Source organism: Astatotilapia calliptera, unplaced genomic scaffold, assembly GCF_900246225.1.
Source record: "Astatotilapia calliptera unplaced genomic scaffold, fAstCal1.2 U_scaffold_134, whole genome shotgun sequence".
Classification (NCBI taxonomy): domain Eukaryota; kingdom Metazoa; phylum Chordata; class Actinopteri; order Cichliformes; family Cichlidae; genus Astatotilapia; species Astatotilapia calliptera.
In genome coordinates, this window is record NW_020535657.1 from 13,826 (window position 1) to 30,885 (window position 17,060).

A 17,060-nucleotide genomic window follows, 5' to 3' on the forward strand; every position below is an offset into this window, starting at 1 on the left:
CTATATGATCCCACTTCCTCCAATGCTTTGCCTTTTTTTGGAAGTACTATAATAGTTGCTTCATTCAATGTTGGAGGTAGGGTGCTCATTTTGTATGCATGGTTATATAATTTAAATAGATATGGACTTAATTTGATCTTAAAGTATTTATAAAACTCATTCCCTAACCCATCAGGGCCTGGACTCTTGTTGTTTTTTAGTAATCCGATAGATTTTGTAATTTCTTCAATTGTGATCTTAGCGTTCAAAATATTGGCATTTGTCTGGTCTAACACAGGAAGATCACATTTATCTAAAAATTCCTGCATTTCATTAGGCCCTGCAGTGGGATGAGAAGTATAGAGGGATTCATAAAACTGTCTAAAGTTATCGTTAATATCTTTGTGTGATGTGACCAGATTTCCGTTACTTGTTCTGATTTTATGAATCGCTCTATCATTTTCTAGTTTCTTTAGTTGTCTGGCTAGCAACTTATGGGGTTTATCCCCAAATTCAAAATAGTTCTGTCTCACAAAAGTGAGAGTTCTATTAATATTAATAGATAATATTTGGTTTAGTTTATATTTTAGTGCACAAATAGTATTATACTTATCTAAAGAAGGAGCCATTGCATTATTGACGTCTAGTTCGTGGATTCTTTTTTCTAAATTTAGCTGTTCTAATTTATTCCTTTTGTTCCGTGACGCTTGATATGATATTATAAACCCCCTGATATAAGCTTTAAACGTTTCCCATAGTATATCTGGAGAGGTCTCAGCATTATCGTTTATATCAAAGAATAAAGACATCTGAGAGTTTATATATTGTTTAAATTCTAAATCGTTCAGTAATTGTGGGTCAAATCTCCAATTTCTGTATGTTTTAATGGGGTTACTAAGTGCAAAGGAGCAAGTAACGGGGCAGTGATCAGAGATAATAATATTATGATAGGTTGCATTTCGAGTTAGGGGGAGCATTTTTCCATCCACCAAAAAATAATCAATCCTTGAATAACTATTGTGTACGTGGGAGTGGAAAGAATACTCTCTACCTGATGGATTTAAAATTCTCCACACATCACAGATATTCATATTCTTCATATATGTTTTAATAAAGTTACTGCTTTTACACGGTGTGATTTTTTTGGTCAAGGATTTATCCAAATATGGGTCTAATACTAGGTTAAAGTCACCTCCAATTATTAAATTACTGTTGGGTATATCCGGAATTAAGCTGAAGACCTTTCTATAGAATTCTGGATCGTCATGGTTGGGCCCATAGACATTCAGTAGAATAATTGGAGTAGTATGCAGCTCCCCAGTCACTAATACATATCTCCCATTCTTATCAACTATAGTGGAGTTATGTTTGAACGGGGTATCTTTCTTGATTAAGATAGCTACCCCTCTAGTTTTGGCGGAAAGTGTTGAGTAGTACACCTGATTTATCCATCTACATTTAAGTTTATTGTGAGCCGCATTTTTCAAGTGAGTTTCTTGTAAAAAAATAATATCCACGTTTACAGGGTTTTTCTGTTGTATTTTGTTTGTTTGGGGGGGGGGGGGGGGGTGATATTTGGCTGGCTTTGCAATAAATTTGCCACAATGTTAACTTTTAAACTTATATTTTCATTTTGTGAGCTACTGTGGTGGTATTTGGATACTGGAACTCATGGCTTCCTGGCTTCTATAGAATCCTACTAGAGCCCTGTGTGGTCAATTAAGCAAATTCACACTCGTAGAAAAGCCTCTGGCGTCTTGTCACAATGTGCAAAGACCAAGTAAAGTCAAGTATAACCAGACAGAGGGGTCTTTAAAAAAAATATACAAAATCTGTGTGTCTGCTTAATGTGTGTGAGAGAGAGATGGATGGAGAAGTCTTCCCATCCTTTTGAAAATCCTATAAGAGACCAGCTGAGAAAGAAATCCAGCTCAGCTTAAACCGGTCCACATATGCCAACACACACACACACACACACACACACACACACACACACACGCACACACGCACCATACATATGGATGGCCTCTATGAAAATATCCTACAGTCAATCAGGATCTGCAAATTTCATGAGCTGTAGCGGTCCTTCTCCTGAATATCTTAGCAGGTTGTCAAAACAATCAAAGAGCTCTGAGCTCTGAATCAGAAAATCAGCTATTCCAGACTGAAATCGTCTCGTCTCTTCTATCACCAAGCCAATCTGTTCTTATCTCACACCCTCACAGCTGCTGTCCTTATACTGTAACCTTGCTGTGTGCCCAGTCCGAAAAATCTCATTACACTTGAAATTTGAGGGGAAAATGTAGCACCATAGGATTACCTCTTATCATCTGCTACTTGGAGGGAAATCGAAAAAGAAGGGAAGAGAGAGAGAGAGAGTCTACAGCCATGCTAAGTTTTCTGCAAAACTCAAAACATACCTCTGTGCTGAATGCAAATGTTAGTATTAGTGGGGCTGGAATTAAAAATTACTACTATTATGAATTCAGTAACGCAAAACCGAATGCTGAAAAGCATTTAACTTTTGTTATAACCACTAAGCGAGACTCAGCTTATTCAAGGGGAAACTGCAAAGCTGAAAGATTAAACCAAGGCAGAAGTACTGTGAAAAGCTGCAGTTCCTCTGGGTGCCACTTGAGGCTGCTTCAAAAGTCAGTCAAACCCAGTAGAGCGTCATATTAAAATGCAGTCTATAGTTCAAAAACGGAAGCTCAAAATCCTGTGCGGGATGCTATAACGGCTATGTCTGTTTTTAGATAAAACACGGTGAGGAGGTCCAGCTCCTGGTCATTATTGACCAATTTAAAGAACACAAAGTGACTATCTGGAGAAACCACAGCCAGGCCTCAAACCACTGCCTATGCAACAGAGACACAAATTTTGTTATTTAAAAAAAAAAATAATAATAATAGCAGGTCATCTTGTAGATGCTGAGCAATCATTGAGCATGAGCTTAAAGGAAATGGTAACTATGACAACATATATGTCCTTCATTGGAGGAAAATATCCAGAACATTTTATAAAAATAAATAAATAATGAATTCTAATTCTGAGAAGATATCGAGAAACACTGAATGATTTTCTTAAGCTCTTCTGGGCCTGTTCCCAGAAAGACTTAATTTTCTGAATAATTATTTTCAAGGAAAAACAATCTGCAGATAGTAGCAGTGTTGAGTGACCTGGACCTGAAGGCAAGGAGAACTTAGCCTTCGGGGTTTTAAAATATATTTTATATTTCAGTTTAGTTAGGGTTAGAAAATGACAACAGCTCAGGTTAAAAAAACAACAACAACTTTTTAACATAATTAATCACGTCTTACAGAACCTGTCTGATAGAAAGAATTTAAGGCAAACTTCTCCCATGTGCTGCCTGGAGTGGTGTAGCTCCTCTGTGACCAAATACTCATCTCCTCTTTCACCCCGAAAGAACCCATTAATATTCCAAATTAATGCAAATAACCTTAAATGATGAATAATTGCCCCCATATCAAAATTCAATTACTGTTAAACACTGACGAACTGCTGATTGAAAACTATGAATAATTTCTTTGACAGAGTAAGTCTCACACAAATGTGTCTCTCTTGTTAAGAAGGACGGAGTGGTAAAATGTGATAACGAAGGTGAGATTTCATAATAAAAGCACAGTGTAGGTCTTTCTTTTTAAAATACATTATCTTCAGCTGCTGCAAAAATGAAATGCGTTTGTTCCATTTCATTTGTTCATGCGTATGAGAAATGCCTGGAAAATATGTGAAGTGTGTGGAAGCTGATTTATACAGAAAGCAGTCTGAAATTACAACTTAAAGGATGTTCATAGAATCAGTGGCATTAATAAGTGTTGACATGATCTTGATTAGAAATGTAAGCTCTTTGTATACTCACTATATAAGGTATACTTGTTCAGCTCCTTGTTAATGCAAATATTAATGACTCAATCATATGAAAGCAACACATTCAGGTATGCAACCATGGTCAAGTTCTAATCAAACAGCAGAATGAGGAAGAATGGTGATTTAAGTGACTCTGAACACAGCATGGCTGATCCACTGGCACAATCTGCAGCAAATGAGTGATGTTATCATGTCAACATGGACCAACATCAGATGGCCACCTCTAAAAATAAAAAGCGTATTAGAGTAAAAGAGTATTAGCAAGATGTGCCAAATAAAGTGTCAGTAATATTCAAGTGCTGTGGATACAAATTAGATGTTATTGCTATGAAATTAAATGAAAAATGCTATAAGGTGTTATAGGTGCATAAAGGCTAAAGTCGGTCGTTTTAACACCTCTGAAATATATCAAAGGGAAATCACAAGAATTCTTTTGCACATGTGAGTGTAACCTTTACCAATATAGTACTTCCACTATTAAGGTTTAGACTAAAAACCATTTACAGTATAATACAAAATACAATAAATGTTTTTTATATACTGAATAGGATTTTTGTTAGTGATTTAACAGAAATAAAATGATTTAAGCATATACCACTGAACTAAACTCAATAGTAAAAAATCTTGTGACAAAATAATACCACAAATGCTAAATACAGTCATATTACCAATACCTGTTAGTTTAATGTTTCAACACAGCTAAAAACTGAGTGCAAAAGATTAATTATAAATTTTTAGTATAAAAAGAAAAGTTAAACACTGTATTTAGAGTGTGTTATGCAAAATTCTCATGTTGCAATGAGGTAGAATCAGCTGTTTACACAATGCATAAAACCTGGCTTATTGCAGCTGTTAGTGTTTTTATGTCCTTCTGTCTAACAAAAAACTACTAAATAAATAAATCCAATATATGTAAATCTAGATTTCAGCAAATTAATTTAGCTCCATGATTATAAATATTGTATAATTTTGTATTGACGATATAAAGATAAAGATGTCCTTTTCAGATAAATTGTTTTACAAGAGGACATATTTCTGTGATTTTTAAGCTAACATTTACAGAATATTAAGATTGTGATTTATGTTCCTTTAAATATGATAGTCTAATTGTTTTAAAAGGTTTAATATAACGAGTTACCCAGTATCCTCCTGTTCTCTCCATTAGCATGGATGACACATTAGATAAACAAGGCTGTACTTGAGGACAGAGTGGCTGCTTCATGCCTCTGCACACCTCGCTGGACTGATTTCCTTTCACATACTTTTTGGCACAGTGATCATAAAAAACACAAGTTTCAGCTTTTACACTTCCCAACCATTAAATTCATCCAGTTTGCTGCAAACTGGCTGTTCTTTAGCTGCATGGTAAAATGTAGGGCGTTTTGCATGAACTTAAAAGTCAGTATCACTAAATGAATGTATTTCTCTTTTCCCCACATTTCCAACTCACTCCCCCTCTGGACTGAAATCTGACAACATGGTGGTATTATTCATCTCTCTGTGCGCTGCACTTTCATGGAAACACCCGATGTAAGTGTTCACTCTGTGGGTGTATGTCATGTTTTTGCATCAACAAGAAGAATGTCCTCTGGGGGACATTACTCACCAAGCAGAGTGGCTACAAGGCCAAAGGGTCAATCCACCACACACATGATGCAACAGCGCCATCTCCAGGCATGGCATCTGCAGAACATCACTATCAGTCCATTCGTGGAATTTAGCAACGGGTATAATAAACGTCTCCTTGCCAGTGTACTGTTTGTTCTCACCATGCATCTTAAAACGATTGTTTGACTGTTCATAACCAGGACAGCTCGGCAGTTGGTACTGTGGACTAAGTAAGAAGTAAGAAGGTTCTGGTTTGACTCCAGGAGCCAGCTGGGGCCTTCCTGTGTAGAGTTTGCATGTTCACCCTCTTCCCTGCATGCTTTCTCGAGCTTCCTCTTACAGTCCAAAGACGTGCACATAGGTGTTAATGGGACTGTGAATGGCTGTCTCCCTATGTCGGGGATAAGTTCACCTGGAGTTGGGTAAGTGGAAAAAGTAGATGGATGTTCATGTCCACTTGGTAGAGCCAAAGCAATATTTTTTTAGAGTGAATATGTAGACTGGTTAGTATCTGTATATATTTGTGGGTGGTTACATGATACAGATCATACTTTATTGGTCACTCCATCTTTGAAGTATTTCAAATTAGTGTATTAGTGTTACATGATATTATAATAAAAGTCTGTTTTTATTGCAGCCTTTTAATCAATAAATGTATAGTACAGATATAGATTCTGAATTTTGACAGTGTGTATAAAAGTGACACTTATCTTCAGATGTTTTACAGTAACCATCATACAACAATACATCAATGTGTTGCTTTTTTCTAATTAAAAAAATAGTAATTAATCTTTGTTATAAAAGGTGGTGGCCACGGCTTTTGCAGTTTGAAGCCAGAAATGAGGAGACACTTAAACAGAGAGAAGACATTTAAACAGGTGAATTTAGACATTATTGATTATGTGACACTAAGCGGACTTTACTAGGACACAACTAGAAAACACTCAACACTAAACTCAAAACACCAGAGTCTTCGGCTTTTCCCAAGGGAACTCCTTCCTGCCAAAATGACCGTAGCAGGCAGTGGCCTGGTAAATTGGCTTCTTCAGTCCCAGCTCTCTGTAAAAGCGAAGTGCTACACTGTTAATAAAAGAATCTCTTATCTTTATCAGATGCAACTAGGACAAACTGCACATACTTCACAATCACTCCAGGCCTCAGATCAAAGTTCTTCTGTACGATCTGCAGCAGCTCGTCTTCGTCTCTGTTAGATGTGCCGTAGTGAAACACTGAGATGGAGAGTGGATGGCTCACACCAATAGCATAGGAGATCTTAAGAGCATGGCAGAGTGGACACCAATTATCACACGTTAGACACAAAAACAGTGATGCGAATAAAGAGTGAAATACTTTCTTTACACGTTGATCCCCTTAATGCCATTCGATTGTCACCTGAACGAGAGCTCGCCTGCACAGTCCAGCCTTGACAAGTGACTTGGCTACCCAACGTGCTGCATAAGCTCCAGACCGATCTACTTTGGAATAGTCCTTTCCAGAGAAAGCCCCTCCTCCGTGCCCACCCCATCCTCCGTAGGTATCCACTATGATTTTACGTCCTGTGAGTCCCGCATCTCCCTGTTGATGTATAAAACACGTCAAAGGCATATCATTCATGCCCTCACATCGGATGAAAATCACAATTTACTACAGGCTTTAGTCATTCCTAACCTGTGGACCCCCAAAAAGGAATTTCCCACTCGGCAGCAGATGGTAGATGGTGTTATCATCCAGGTACTTGGCAGGAATGACAGCCTTCACCACCTTCTCCATTAGGTTGCATCTGATCTCCTCCAGGGTGATGTCAGGACTGTGCTGTACTGAGATCACCACAGTGTGGACACGCAGGGGCTCCATGGCTCCCATGTTGTCTCGATACTCCACGGTGACCTACAGAAGAGAAACCAAAAAGCAGAGAGGGTATAGTTTCATCCATAATATTAAAGGAAAAACACAAAAAAGATGAAGTGTGCAAGATTTTCCTTGTGAAAAAGCTTACCTGTGATTTGGAGTCTGGCTGTATCCAAGGACAGTCTCCATTCCGCGACAGCTCCTTCATCCTGTAGTTTAGTTTATGAGCCAGAAGCAGGGTCAACGGCATGCACTCCTCAGTCTCATCCGTGGCATAGCCAAACATCAAGCCCTTAAGGGTGAAAGGCCAGTTACATAACAGTTTGTATTTAAATCTTTAATTGCAAATATTTACAAATTATGTCTCTGAAAAATATGAAGTGTTTTGCAAATAAGTTGTTGCTTGGTTTGCCACTTGAATATCTCAACAAATAAGCTTACACAGTCATTCCAAGTAAATGAAACCCTGTAGTGAAGGTAATGCCTTGACCCCCTTTTCCCATATTTTTTATTTAGTGCTAAAAATCAAGTTTTTCAAACAGTCCTTCGGTGAATACACCATTTAAAAATTCTAAAGGGAGGCGAGGGAGTAGCGCCAATCATCAGTTTATTCACGATTTCTGAAAAACTGGAAATTCCTTGTGGTTACATGATATACACACACACACACACACACACATTAATCTTTTATGAATATTATAGCAAAAAAATGTAAATAATAATTTACTTGGGAAGAAATAGTTCTACTTCATTAAAGAGATCAGAGACAGTAAGAGTTACACAAAAATATGTATGAAAGTTGTGACGTCGTTTCTTATGGGTAGTTTTCAGTATTTGAATGTCAAAAGAGTTACAATCAGAATTATGACTTTTTTCAATATTTTCATCTTTAAATTACAAAATTGTTGATTTATGAATTTCCTATGCCTTTGCTGCTGAACCAAAAACATAAAAAAAGGATTAATGTGTTTATTATTGGCCTCCTAATCCTAGCCCCAACTCCAAAATACTTATTCAAACATGGTGGCTGAAAATCAAATACTGAACCTGGTCCCCTGCACCGATATCCTCCTGATCCCTGCCTTCGAACACACAGTCTGAGATCTCCGCACACTGCGGCTCCAGAGCCACTAGTACATTGCAGGTCTTGTAGTCAAAGCCTGCACATCACAGTTGAAAAAATATCAGCAACACTCTTTGACTCTGACTTTCTGTAAAACCACGTAATCAAAAGAATACCAATTTCATCCATAGTTTACCTTTTGAGGAGTCATCATAGCCAATCTTCTTAACGGTGTTTCGCACAACTGTCTGGAGGTCTACCGTGGCTTTGGATGTTACTTCTCCAACTAGTAAAATCATGCCAGTCTTTGCCACACATTCTGTAAAAATTGAAACGAATACTGTGAGCGAGTCTCAGGAAGAGAGGAAGAAGATGGTTTGTTATCTGAAACTGCATTTATTTCGTCATCCAAGAGGAACCCAGAAGAAAAATGCTGACCTGAACTTTGATCTAAAAGGCAAACACTGTTTAATTATTAGTTACCAAATTAGCCTACCTTTGCAGCTACATTCAAAACTAATTGAACTTTATTCACTCTAAAGATCTGTTAGTACTATTAGTTCTGACACACCACGATCCATGCTCCATACTCCACCAACAACTCTCATCGTTCACATAACAATAGCAGATGATTTGGAATTTCTGTGTTGAATTCCTGACGGAAATCTTACTAAGTAGTGAAAACGTTATCACGGCAATCTAATAAAACTGGAAACTTACCACAGGCCACTTTAGAGTCAGGGTCTTGACTTAGGTACGCATCGAGCACAGCATCACTAATCTGATCACACATTTTATCTGTGAACACAAAATCAGTATGTAAAAAATTCTAATTGGGCAACAATAAAGTAAAGTGAAATAAAATAAATACATTCTGCAGATTTGTATTCAATTTGAATCCTGATATGTTGTAGAAGGATAATAATATATAAAATATGATAACAATGTTTATTTTTACTTTTTTTTTTTTTTAAATTTCGCCTGTCCCATTTGGTTCTTTAGCCATCAGAATTGTTGTCTGAAGACCAACAAGGATACCCAATGGATTTACTTTGCCAAATGGATCATCGTGGCATTGCCGTATTGGTCCATTTGGTCGATCTTTGTTTTTATTATTTATTATATTTTATTTTCAGATGTTACAGACGGGACAGACATGAGTGAGAGATAGGAAAGGGAGAAAGAAAGAGGAAGGAAAGGAAAAACAGAAGGGGAGAGGGACAGTGAGAAAGGGGGGGGAGAAAAAAAATAAAAATCTCCTGGATCACCTGTTGAGAGAAGAATAGAAAACAAGCAAAAAAAGACAAAAAAACCCCCAAAACAAAGCAACATACTAAACACAACACCATCGCATTAATCTAGCTAAGTGTAAACAGCAGTAAATACTAAATATTCAATGTTGTTGTGCAGCACGCAGGACAGATGTGCTTCGAAGTAGCAGCCAAGAAAGGTGTAATTTGGGTCTACGAGCAGTGAACACCCGTGTGCATACAATGTTTATTTTTACTAAGCGATGTATTAAAGAAGTGTGGGTCAAAATTCCTCCACAATGATGAAAAATTAAGTCATAGATTATTTCAAGTCACTACTAATAAAGGCGATTCTACAAGCTACTTAGTTTGCATCATAATTGTATACTTAATCATACCAAGAAAACCACTTAACATATTTTCTAAAATGCTGAACTTTTCCAATAAATATTTTTCTCCTCCCACCTTTTGAGATTATCATGCTTTCTTTTCAAAGATGTTTAAAGTATGTTTAGTATTGAAGCTTCAATCTTGTTTAAATATTAAAACTACTTTAAATAAATTTTTATGTCACATTTTTGGCAATTTGCATATTTAATTTCAATTTTGGTTTAAATTATATTTCACGCTCTAGTGTTAGTTATAAAAAACATCTTAATTATTTAAGGTTCTCATTTTATTTATATTTAAAAAAAATTGAATTTAGGATATAACATTTAATTATTCTGCCGCAAAAATAAATTTTTGAATATTTTAACATTCATATTCTCATTTAACGGAAATAACTGAAGTGTTAATTGACCATCATTATTTGCCCCCAATATCAGTTTTGAGTAAAATGATCTTCCATACACTTGTGTAGTTTGCTAACATCACGGCTGTGGTGAGTTACAAGGACAGACAATGTATGTGTGCATGTCCAGACATGTCCAAGTGTCTCTGATACATCCATGTGTGAATGTCTAGCTGGACATTGTTCGTTACACTGTGAGACATGAGTACAGCACTAGCCTACCGGAGTGTCCTTCTCCAACAGACTCCGACGTGAACAGGAAAGTTTTCCCGCTGCGGGTTCCGCTACCTTGGTTCATCTTCTGCTCGTCGACAGTCGCTGCAGAAAAGTTGAATTCAGCGGGTCAAAATGAAGCAAAGGGCAATCGTACCGATGTAGGTTTGCTTTATAAAGTGAAAGCTGCCTGTGATGTTCGCCGGCGCCGATTATATAAAGCAATGATTAACTCTGAAGGTTGAAGATAACTGTGATTTAGAAACTCCAGAAAGCAACTGATGAAACCTTTCATCAGTAGTCGTGCAGGAAAACACGATACATCAGCACACCGTAGAAGTAATTTCCGTTTCAGGATCTGCAAACAGCTGTAATGGCTGAAGAAGGAATGTTTGCAAGCTCGGGCAGCCTCAAGATGGCACTGTTGGGATGCATTTTCTTTTTTATATTGAACTTGTCACTCCCACTCCACCTAAAATGATGACAGAGGTCAGTAATTTGCACCAGAGGTACACTTCAACTGTGAGAGACAGAATGTGGAAAAAAAATCCATGAATCCACATGGTAGGATTTGTAAAGAATTTATTCGTAAATCAGGGTGGAAAATAAGTATTTGGTCAATAACAAAAATACAACTCAATACTTTGTAACATAACCTTTGTTGGCAATAACAGAGGTCAAACGTTTACTATAGGTCTTTACCAGGTTTGCACACACAGTAGCTGGTATTTTGGCCCATTCCTCCATGCAGATCTTCTGGAGAGCAGTCATGTTTTTGGGCTGTCGCCGAGCAACACGGACTTTCAACTCCCGCCACAGATTTTCTATGGGGTTGAGGTCTGGAGACTGGCTAGGCCACTCCAGGACTTTCAAATGCTTCTTACGGAGCCACTCCTTTGTTGCCCGGGCGGTGTGTTTTGGATCATTGTCATGTTGGAAGACCCAGCCTCATTTCATTTTCAAAGTTCTCACTGATGGAAGGAGGTTTTGGCTCAAAATCTCACGATACATGGCCCCATTTATTCTGTCCTTAACACGGATCAGTCGTCCTGTCCCCTTGGCAGAAAAACAGCCCCATAGCATGATGTTTCCACCCCCATGCTTCACAGTAGGTATGGTGTTCTTGGGATGCAACTCAGTATTCTTCGTCCTCCAAACACGACGAGTTGAGTTTATACCAAAAAGTTCTACTTTGGTTTCATCTGACCACATGACATTCTCCCAATCCTCTGCTGTATCATCCATGTGCTCTCTGGCAAACTTCAGACGGGCCTGGACATGCACTGGCTTCAGCAGCGGAACACGTCTGGCACTGCGGGATTTGATTCCCTGCCGTTGTAGTGTGTTACTGATGGTGACCTTTGTTACTTTGGTCCCAGCTCTCTGCAGGTCATTCACCAGGTCCCCCCGTGTGGTTCTGGATCTTTGCTCACCGTTCTCATGATCATTTTGACCCCACGGGATGAGATCTTGCGTGGAGCCCCAGATCGAGGGAGATTATCAGTGGTCTTGTATGTCTTCCATTTTCTGATGATTGCTCCCACAGTTGATTTTTTCACACCAAGCTGCTTGCCTATTGTAGATTCACTCTTCCCAGTCTGGTGCAGGTCTACAATACTTTTCCTGGTGTCCTTCCAAAGCTCTTTGGTCTTGGCCATGGCGGAGTTTGGAGTCTGACTGTTTGAGGCTGTGGACAGGTGTCTTTTATACAGATGATGGGTTCAAACAGGTGCCATTCATACAGGTAACGAGTGGGGGACAGAAAAGCGTCTTACAGAAGACGTTACAGGTCTGTGAGAGCCAGAGATTTTCCATGTTTGAGGTGACCAAATACTTATTTGCCACCCTAATTTACGAATAAAGTCTTTACAAATCCTACCATGTGAATTCATGGATTTTCTTTTCACATTCTGTCTCTCACAGTTGAAGTGTACCTCTGGTGCAAATTACTGACCTCTGTCATCATTTTACCACAGCTTTGGGCTAACAAATGAAGACTTTTCTAGAAAACACATTCCCAGCTTCTAAAATTATATGGAATATATTTAGACTGAGCCACTTAACAGGGCAGGGGCGGATCTACAGGTGCCCACCAGCTGAACCCACCCCCCACTTACAGTTTTATGTCCTTAAAAGTTACTTTAAAAAACTAACTGTTTTAACTTACCTACCTAAAAATCGGGTTTGTTTTCTTAGAAGAGATTATATTAGAATAAATCGTTTTAAAGTGTTTTTGTGGATATTTTGTTGACTCCACTTGCATAAAGGGGATTTTTACTACTTCACTGAAGAGACGTGCGACACTGCCTAGACCTCTTTGCCCCCAATGTAAAGTTTTCTAGAGCCACGTTTTCTAGATTAATTGTTCATCATGTAATAATAAAACTACAGACAAAACACTGGTTCTATAAAAGCATGCGCTCCAAAGAGAAATACACAGAGGCAATTTACTCAAATCTCTTACTGTGTGTAACTCAACTAATTATGAATACTTGCTTGCATTGTGATTGTAGCTGGATAAGCCTATTAAGACCATGGATACAACTTTTTTTAATGCTTCATATTAAAGAAAAGAAACATAATGTTTAGTGATGCAAAGACTTGTAATATTAGTTTCTTCTGTGATTTAGCTGTTCAGTATTCACTCTTTTAGCTTCTCCATCTGTCCACCAGATGCCATCAGACTTTGCTCCTCACCCAGTCACCTGATTCACTTATCTGCACTAACCCATGATCTGTAGCCACACCCATTCACACACCTGCTTCCCTTTACCCCTCAGTTTGCAGTCCTACCCATTACTTCATCTGGCAAGTAACCGACCTGTATCTGTCCTCTCCCTTTCAGCCTAAGGCTACCTTTTTTGTACCAGTGACTTCAAGCAAGCCAGCATTGATGCACACTTAAAGATTTGTCTTTATTATTTCCACTTCAGTAATCCACAGCTACTGTTAGTATTTGGCAAGCATTCTCCCTCTCAATGATCAGTTCCCACAACTCACACCCAGATCCTCTTTATTAGAGAAGTACATCCTGAGCTCAGTAAATAGAATTAATGGTTGAATGGCTTCAGTATTTATGTGTTACTAATGCTTTATTTTTCTTTGACTGCTACACAATCTTCAGTTATTCCTTGTCCTTTCAGCAGAAAAATGACACACAAATGAACACACATGCACACAAACACTACTGTGTTGCACTGTGGGGGAAGAAAGCTGAAACAGCAAAAAAGAAAAAAAACTGTAAATGAAGCACAATTTGGTGTGAAAACAAGACATACAAAACCTACACACATAACATATCCAGGCCCCGCAGGCTAACCCACTGTGTTAATCTAACGGTTATATTGTTAAAATAATATTCAACTTGTATCCCATATTGCAGCTTTATTTCTGAATCACCGAAGACGATTTAAAAAGGCAAAGGCCATGCAAAAATGACCAGAAATAGATATGATACATTGATGAGACAGCTTACAGACACTGGTAAATAGTGCGTCTTGTGACCTGTTTTATATAACATATTTTCAAAAGTTTTCTAGTAATTACATAAAAAGGGGCTAACCTGCACTAAACCGACGCTTGAATATGTTAGAATGAAGCATAATTTCACAACAGAACTTTGAAACTGTCATGTGTGGGCTGCTACACTGGTGAAATAACAAACTGCACAACACAGGATGAGGAAATGAAGTGGAGCAGCCGAGTGAATACACCCCTTTATTGCCTTGCAAATATCCCTCTGCCGCAAACACAGAGTACTTTGCCCAGACATATCAGCTCAACACTGGCCTGCATTTACCACTCTGACAGCTGATGGTATGTAAACCACACAGAACTAAAACCAGTAGACACTTATTTACCAGCTTAACTTCAATCTTCTTTGTCTGTAATAACTAAACAGGGTGGCTGTTTTTGCTCTTATGTAGTGATCATATAGCGGCCTAGTTCCTCAAAAGCAGGAAATGAAAGTACTGCATGTTCATGTTCGACTAAATTTAGTTCTCTCTGGTGATGGCGACTTGTTCTGGTAAAACAGTGAGACTTTGATTGCGGCAACTGTTAGTTAATAAGTAACTGTGAAGAGGTGCAACCTTCAGGAAACGTTTGTCCAGCTTTTGCTGTATGACCCGAAACACAGATCTCTATGTTTGTTTATTAAATTAGTTGGACTGAACTCGTCTGAAGATTTCCTTTTTTTGTTCGAAGCTGGATTTTGCTGTTTTGACCAGGAAACAGTGTTGCTATGGTAAGTCGATGTTATTTTTAGACTATAACTTCATTTTTGCCTAATATACTGCTCTTCTATTGATGACTGAGGGTGACTTGATGTCAATCTTGACATTATTGAACAATCCCGTATCAAAATTTTGAAAGTAAAATTTACTTTGTGACAATGGTGCTCATCTGGCAGTGACACAGGCCTTGGTAAACTTACTGACACTTGACAGCACTTTTTCCTGTTAGCACAGTTGCAGGAAGTAAGGTTTGGTTCTTAGAAATAACTTATACAGGGACTGTAGCACCGCCATTTGCCCGGCAGACCTGTAGTGGCATACACATGGTAGTAAATGTTTGGATAAGGGACCAACAGCACTAAAAGTGAATCAATTTCCACCATTTTTCACAGGCTGACCAACATTCTCAGCCAACTCCCGCTGTTCCGGCCTCTAAGCTTGACCAAGTGCAAGGTCAGGTAAATGAGGTTAAAGTTATTCTGACAGACAACATCAACAAAGTGCTGGAGAGAGGCGACAGATTAGATGATCTGATTGGCAAGACGGATGACCTGCAGGCGTCTGTAAGTATCCGATCGTGGGCCTTTTAGGAAGAAGCTTGAATCCATTTTATCTTTTATCATATATGAAGATATTATGTTTAGCTGTGCTACAAAGCATATTTATGCTTTTTGTTCATAAAGTAAAGCTTTCAGATACTTTGAGTGATTTCATGATTTCTGGGGATAGTATGGTATGTTTGTAACTAGACGGGTTGAGATTTAAAAAGAAAATCCTGCTCCTGATACATATAGTCATAATAAAATGCCTTATTTGACACTAAAGCAGTTTCCTAACCTTTACAGTTTGTCTGATTAGGGAAACGTCCCTAGCAGTTTCCAGTTCCCCTATAAACCTTTGTTTTCTTTTGCTTTCATTTACAGACCAAATTTGTAAAATAACCCACACACCTGTTTCAGCTATTCAACTACATTTCTTTTTTACCGCTCACCCACTTTTAAATGTTTTATTGTTACTTTTAGCTAGGATGTTTAAACAGTTATACACTACTGCGGTCACCCCTTTAGTTTAGTATCTATTTCATCTCAATTATTTATATATGTATGGTAACTTGTTCTCACTAGATACTTAATATTTCAGTATTTCATGCACATTTACATCTTTGCAATACATGTAACCATCCTTGGGAAACAAAAACTCAGTTTGTTCTTCTAGTATTTTAGGGTCCCTGTTTTAATTATCCATTCATCATTCTTCATCACTTTGTAATCACTCAATCAGAAACCTTCGTGTTCATCTCTAAAGCTTGCAAATGGTTGATGCTTTATAGGGCTTCTGGAGATTGCTTGTCTTTAAACGACGCATGTGCTTCCTCAAATATCAGGGTTTAATTTGGCAGTTTTTTTTCTTTTCAGGCTGACTCATTCCAGAGAACATCCACAAGGGTGGCCAGAAAATACTGGTGGAAAAATGTTAAAATGATGATCCTAATCGGTGTGATTGTGCTGATCATCATCATCCTCATCATCCTTGCTGCCACAAAAGTTATATAAATTCCACGTTTACCTACTCAAGGCTGAAAGCTACAAACATGGCGCTTACCGGCATTTGAATTACTCTTGCAAGTGATCACTTCAGCTTAAGCAAAGACATGTAAATTTAAAGGGCTAATGATTGTTGATTATGTTATTTTGTGACAACATAATGTGAAAAAGAAATTGAGAGCAGCAGAGATTGAAGTGATATGAAGTTAGCTGAAATACTTTAACACTCCAACAGTCTTACGTGTGTGACATAAAACCACTCTATTAATGGAACAGAAATTCAAATGTGTTTATTTTTATTTGTCGCATTTCTTCATGTCCAATACACTGTATATATATTGTATGTTTATGACTGTCAAACTCTGTAATAACATATTTAATATATGATTGATGAATATGATAAAGATAATGAATTGTAATAACACATTTTGTATCTTTGCTACCACATTACTGAATATGTGAGTGATTTGTTCCAACCAATGTTACATTTCAGTCATGGAATATATGAAGCAGTTCACAAGTTAGCATTTGGACATAAGTACAAAAAACGAAGGGATGAGGAAAGCAAACTGATCAAACATTGCAGCAATCCAAATAAATGCATAACAATGAAATACTCAGTAGGTATAGGAGAAA

At 37.8% G+C, this 17,060-nt stretch overlaps 2 protein-coding genes across 4 annotated transcripts; one reads left to right on the top strand and one right to left on the bottom strand.

Annotated features, from left to right (window-relative positions):
* Positions 1–6,085: 6,085 nt before the first annotated feature.
* LOC113017481 (S-adenosylmethionine synthase-like) lies at positions 6,086–11,045 on the bottom strand. The gene is made up of 9 exons (XM_026160630.1): positions 10,655–11,045; positions 9,110–9,187; positions 8,586–8,708; positions 8,374–8,486; positions 7,475–7,618; positions 7,147–7,365; positions 6,871–7,053; positions 6,617–6,750; positions 6,086–6,537 (listed from the first exon to the last, which is right to left on the bottom strand). The coding sequence occupies exons 1-9, from the start codon at positions 10,728–10,730 to the stop codon at positions 6,435–6,437; spliced, it is 1,173 nt and encodes a 390-aa protein (XP_026016415.1). The 5' UTR covers positions 10,731–11,045; the 3' UTR covers positions 6,086–6,434.
* A 3,307-nt stretch (positions 11,046–14,352) lies between these two features.
* On the top strand, positions 14,353–16,848 carry LOC113017483 (vesicle-associated membrane protein 8). Of its 3 annotated transcripts, none has more exons than XM_026160633.1 (4): positions 14,353–14,461; positions 14,810–14,891; positions 15,273–15,443; positions 16,296–16,848. In XM_026160633.1, the coding sequence occupies exons 2-4, from the start codon at positions 14,889–14,891 to the stop codon at positions 16,431–16,433; spliced, it is 312 nt and encodes a 103-aa protein (XP_026016418.1). In that variant the 5' UTR covers positions 14,353–14,461; positions 14,810–14,888; the 3' UTR covers positions 16,434–16,848. The 3 variants fall into 3 exon arrangements, with proteins under 3 accessions (XP_026016418.1, XP_026016419.1, XP_026016417.1); XM_026160634.1 differs by having other exon boundaries at positions 14,852–14,891; XM_026160632.1 differs by lacking the exon at positions 14,353–14,461 and having other exon boundaries at positions 14,468–14,891.
* The last annotated feature ends 212 nt before the right edge of the window (positions 16,849–17,060 follow it).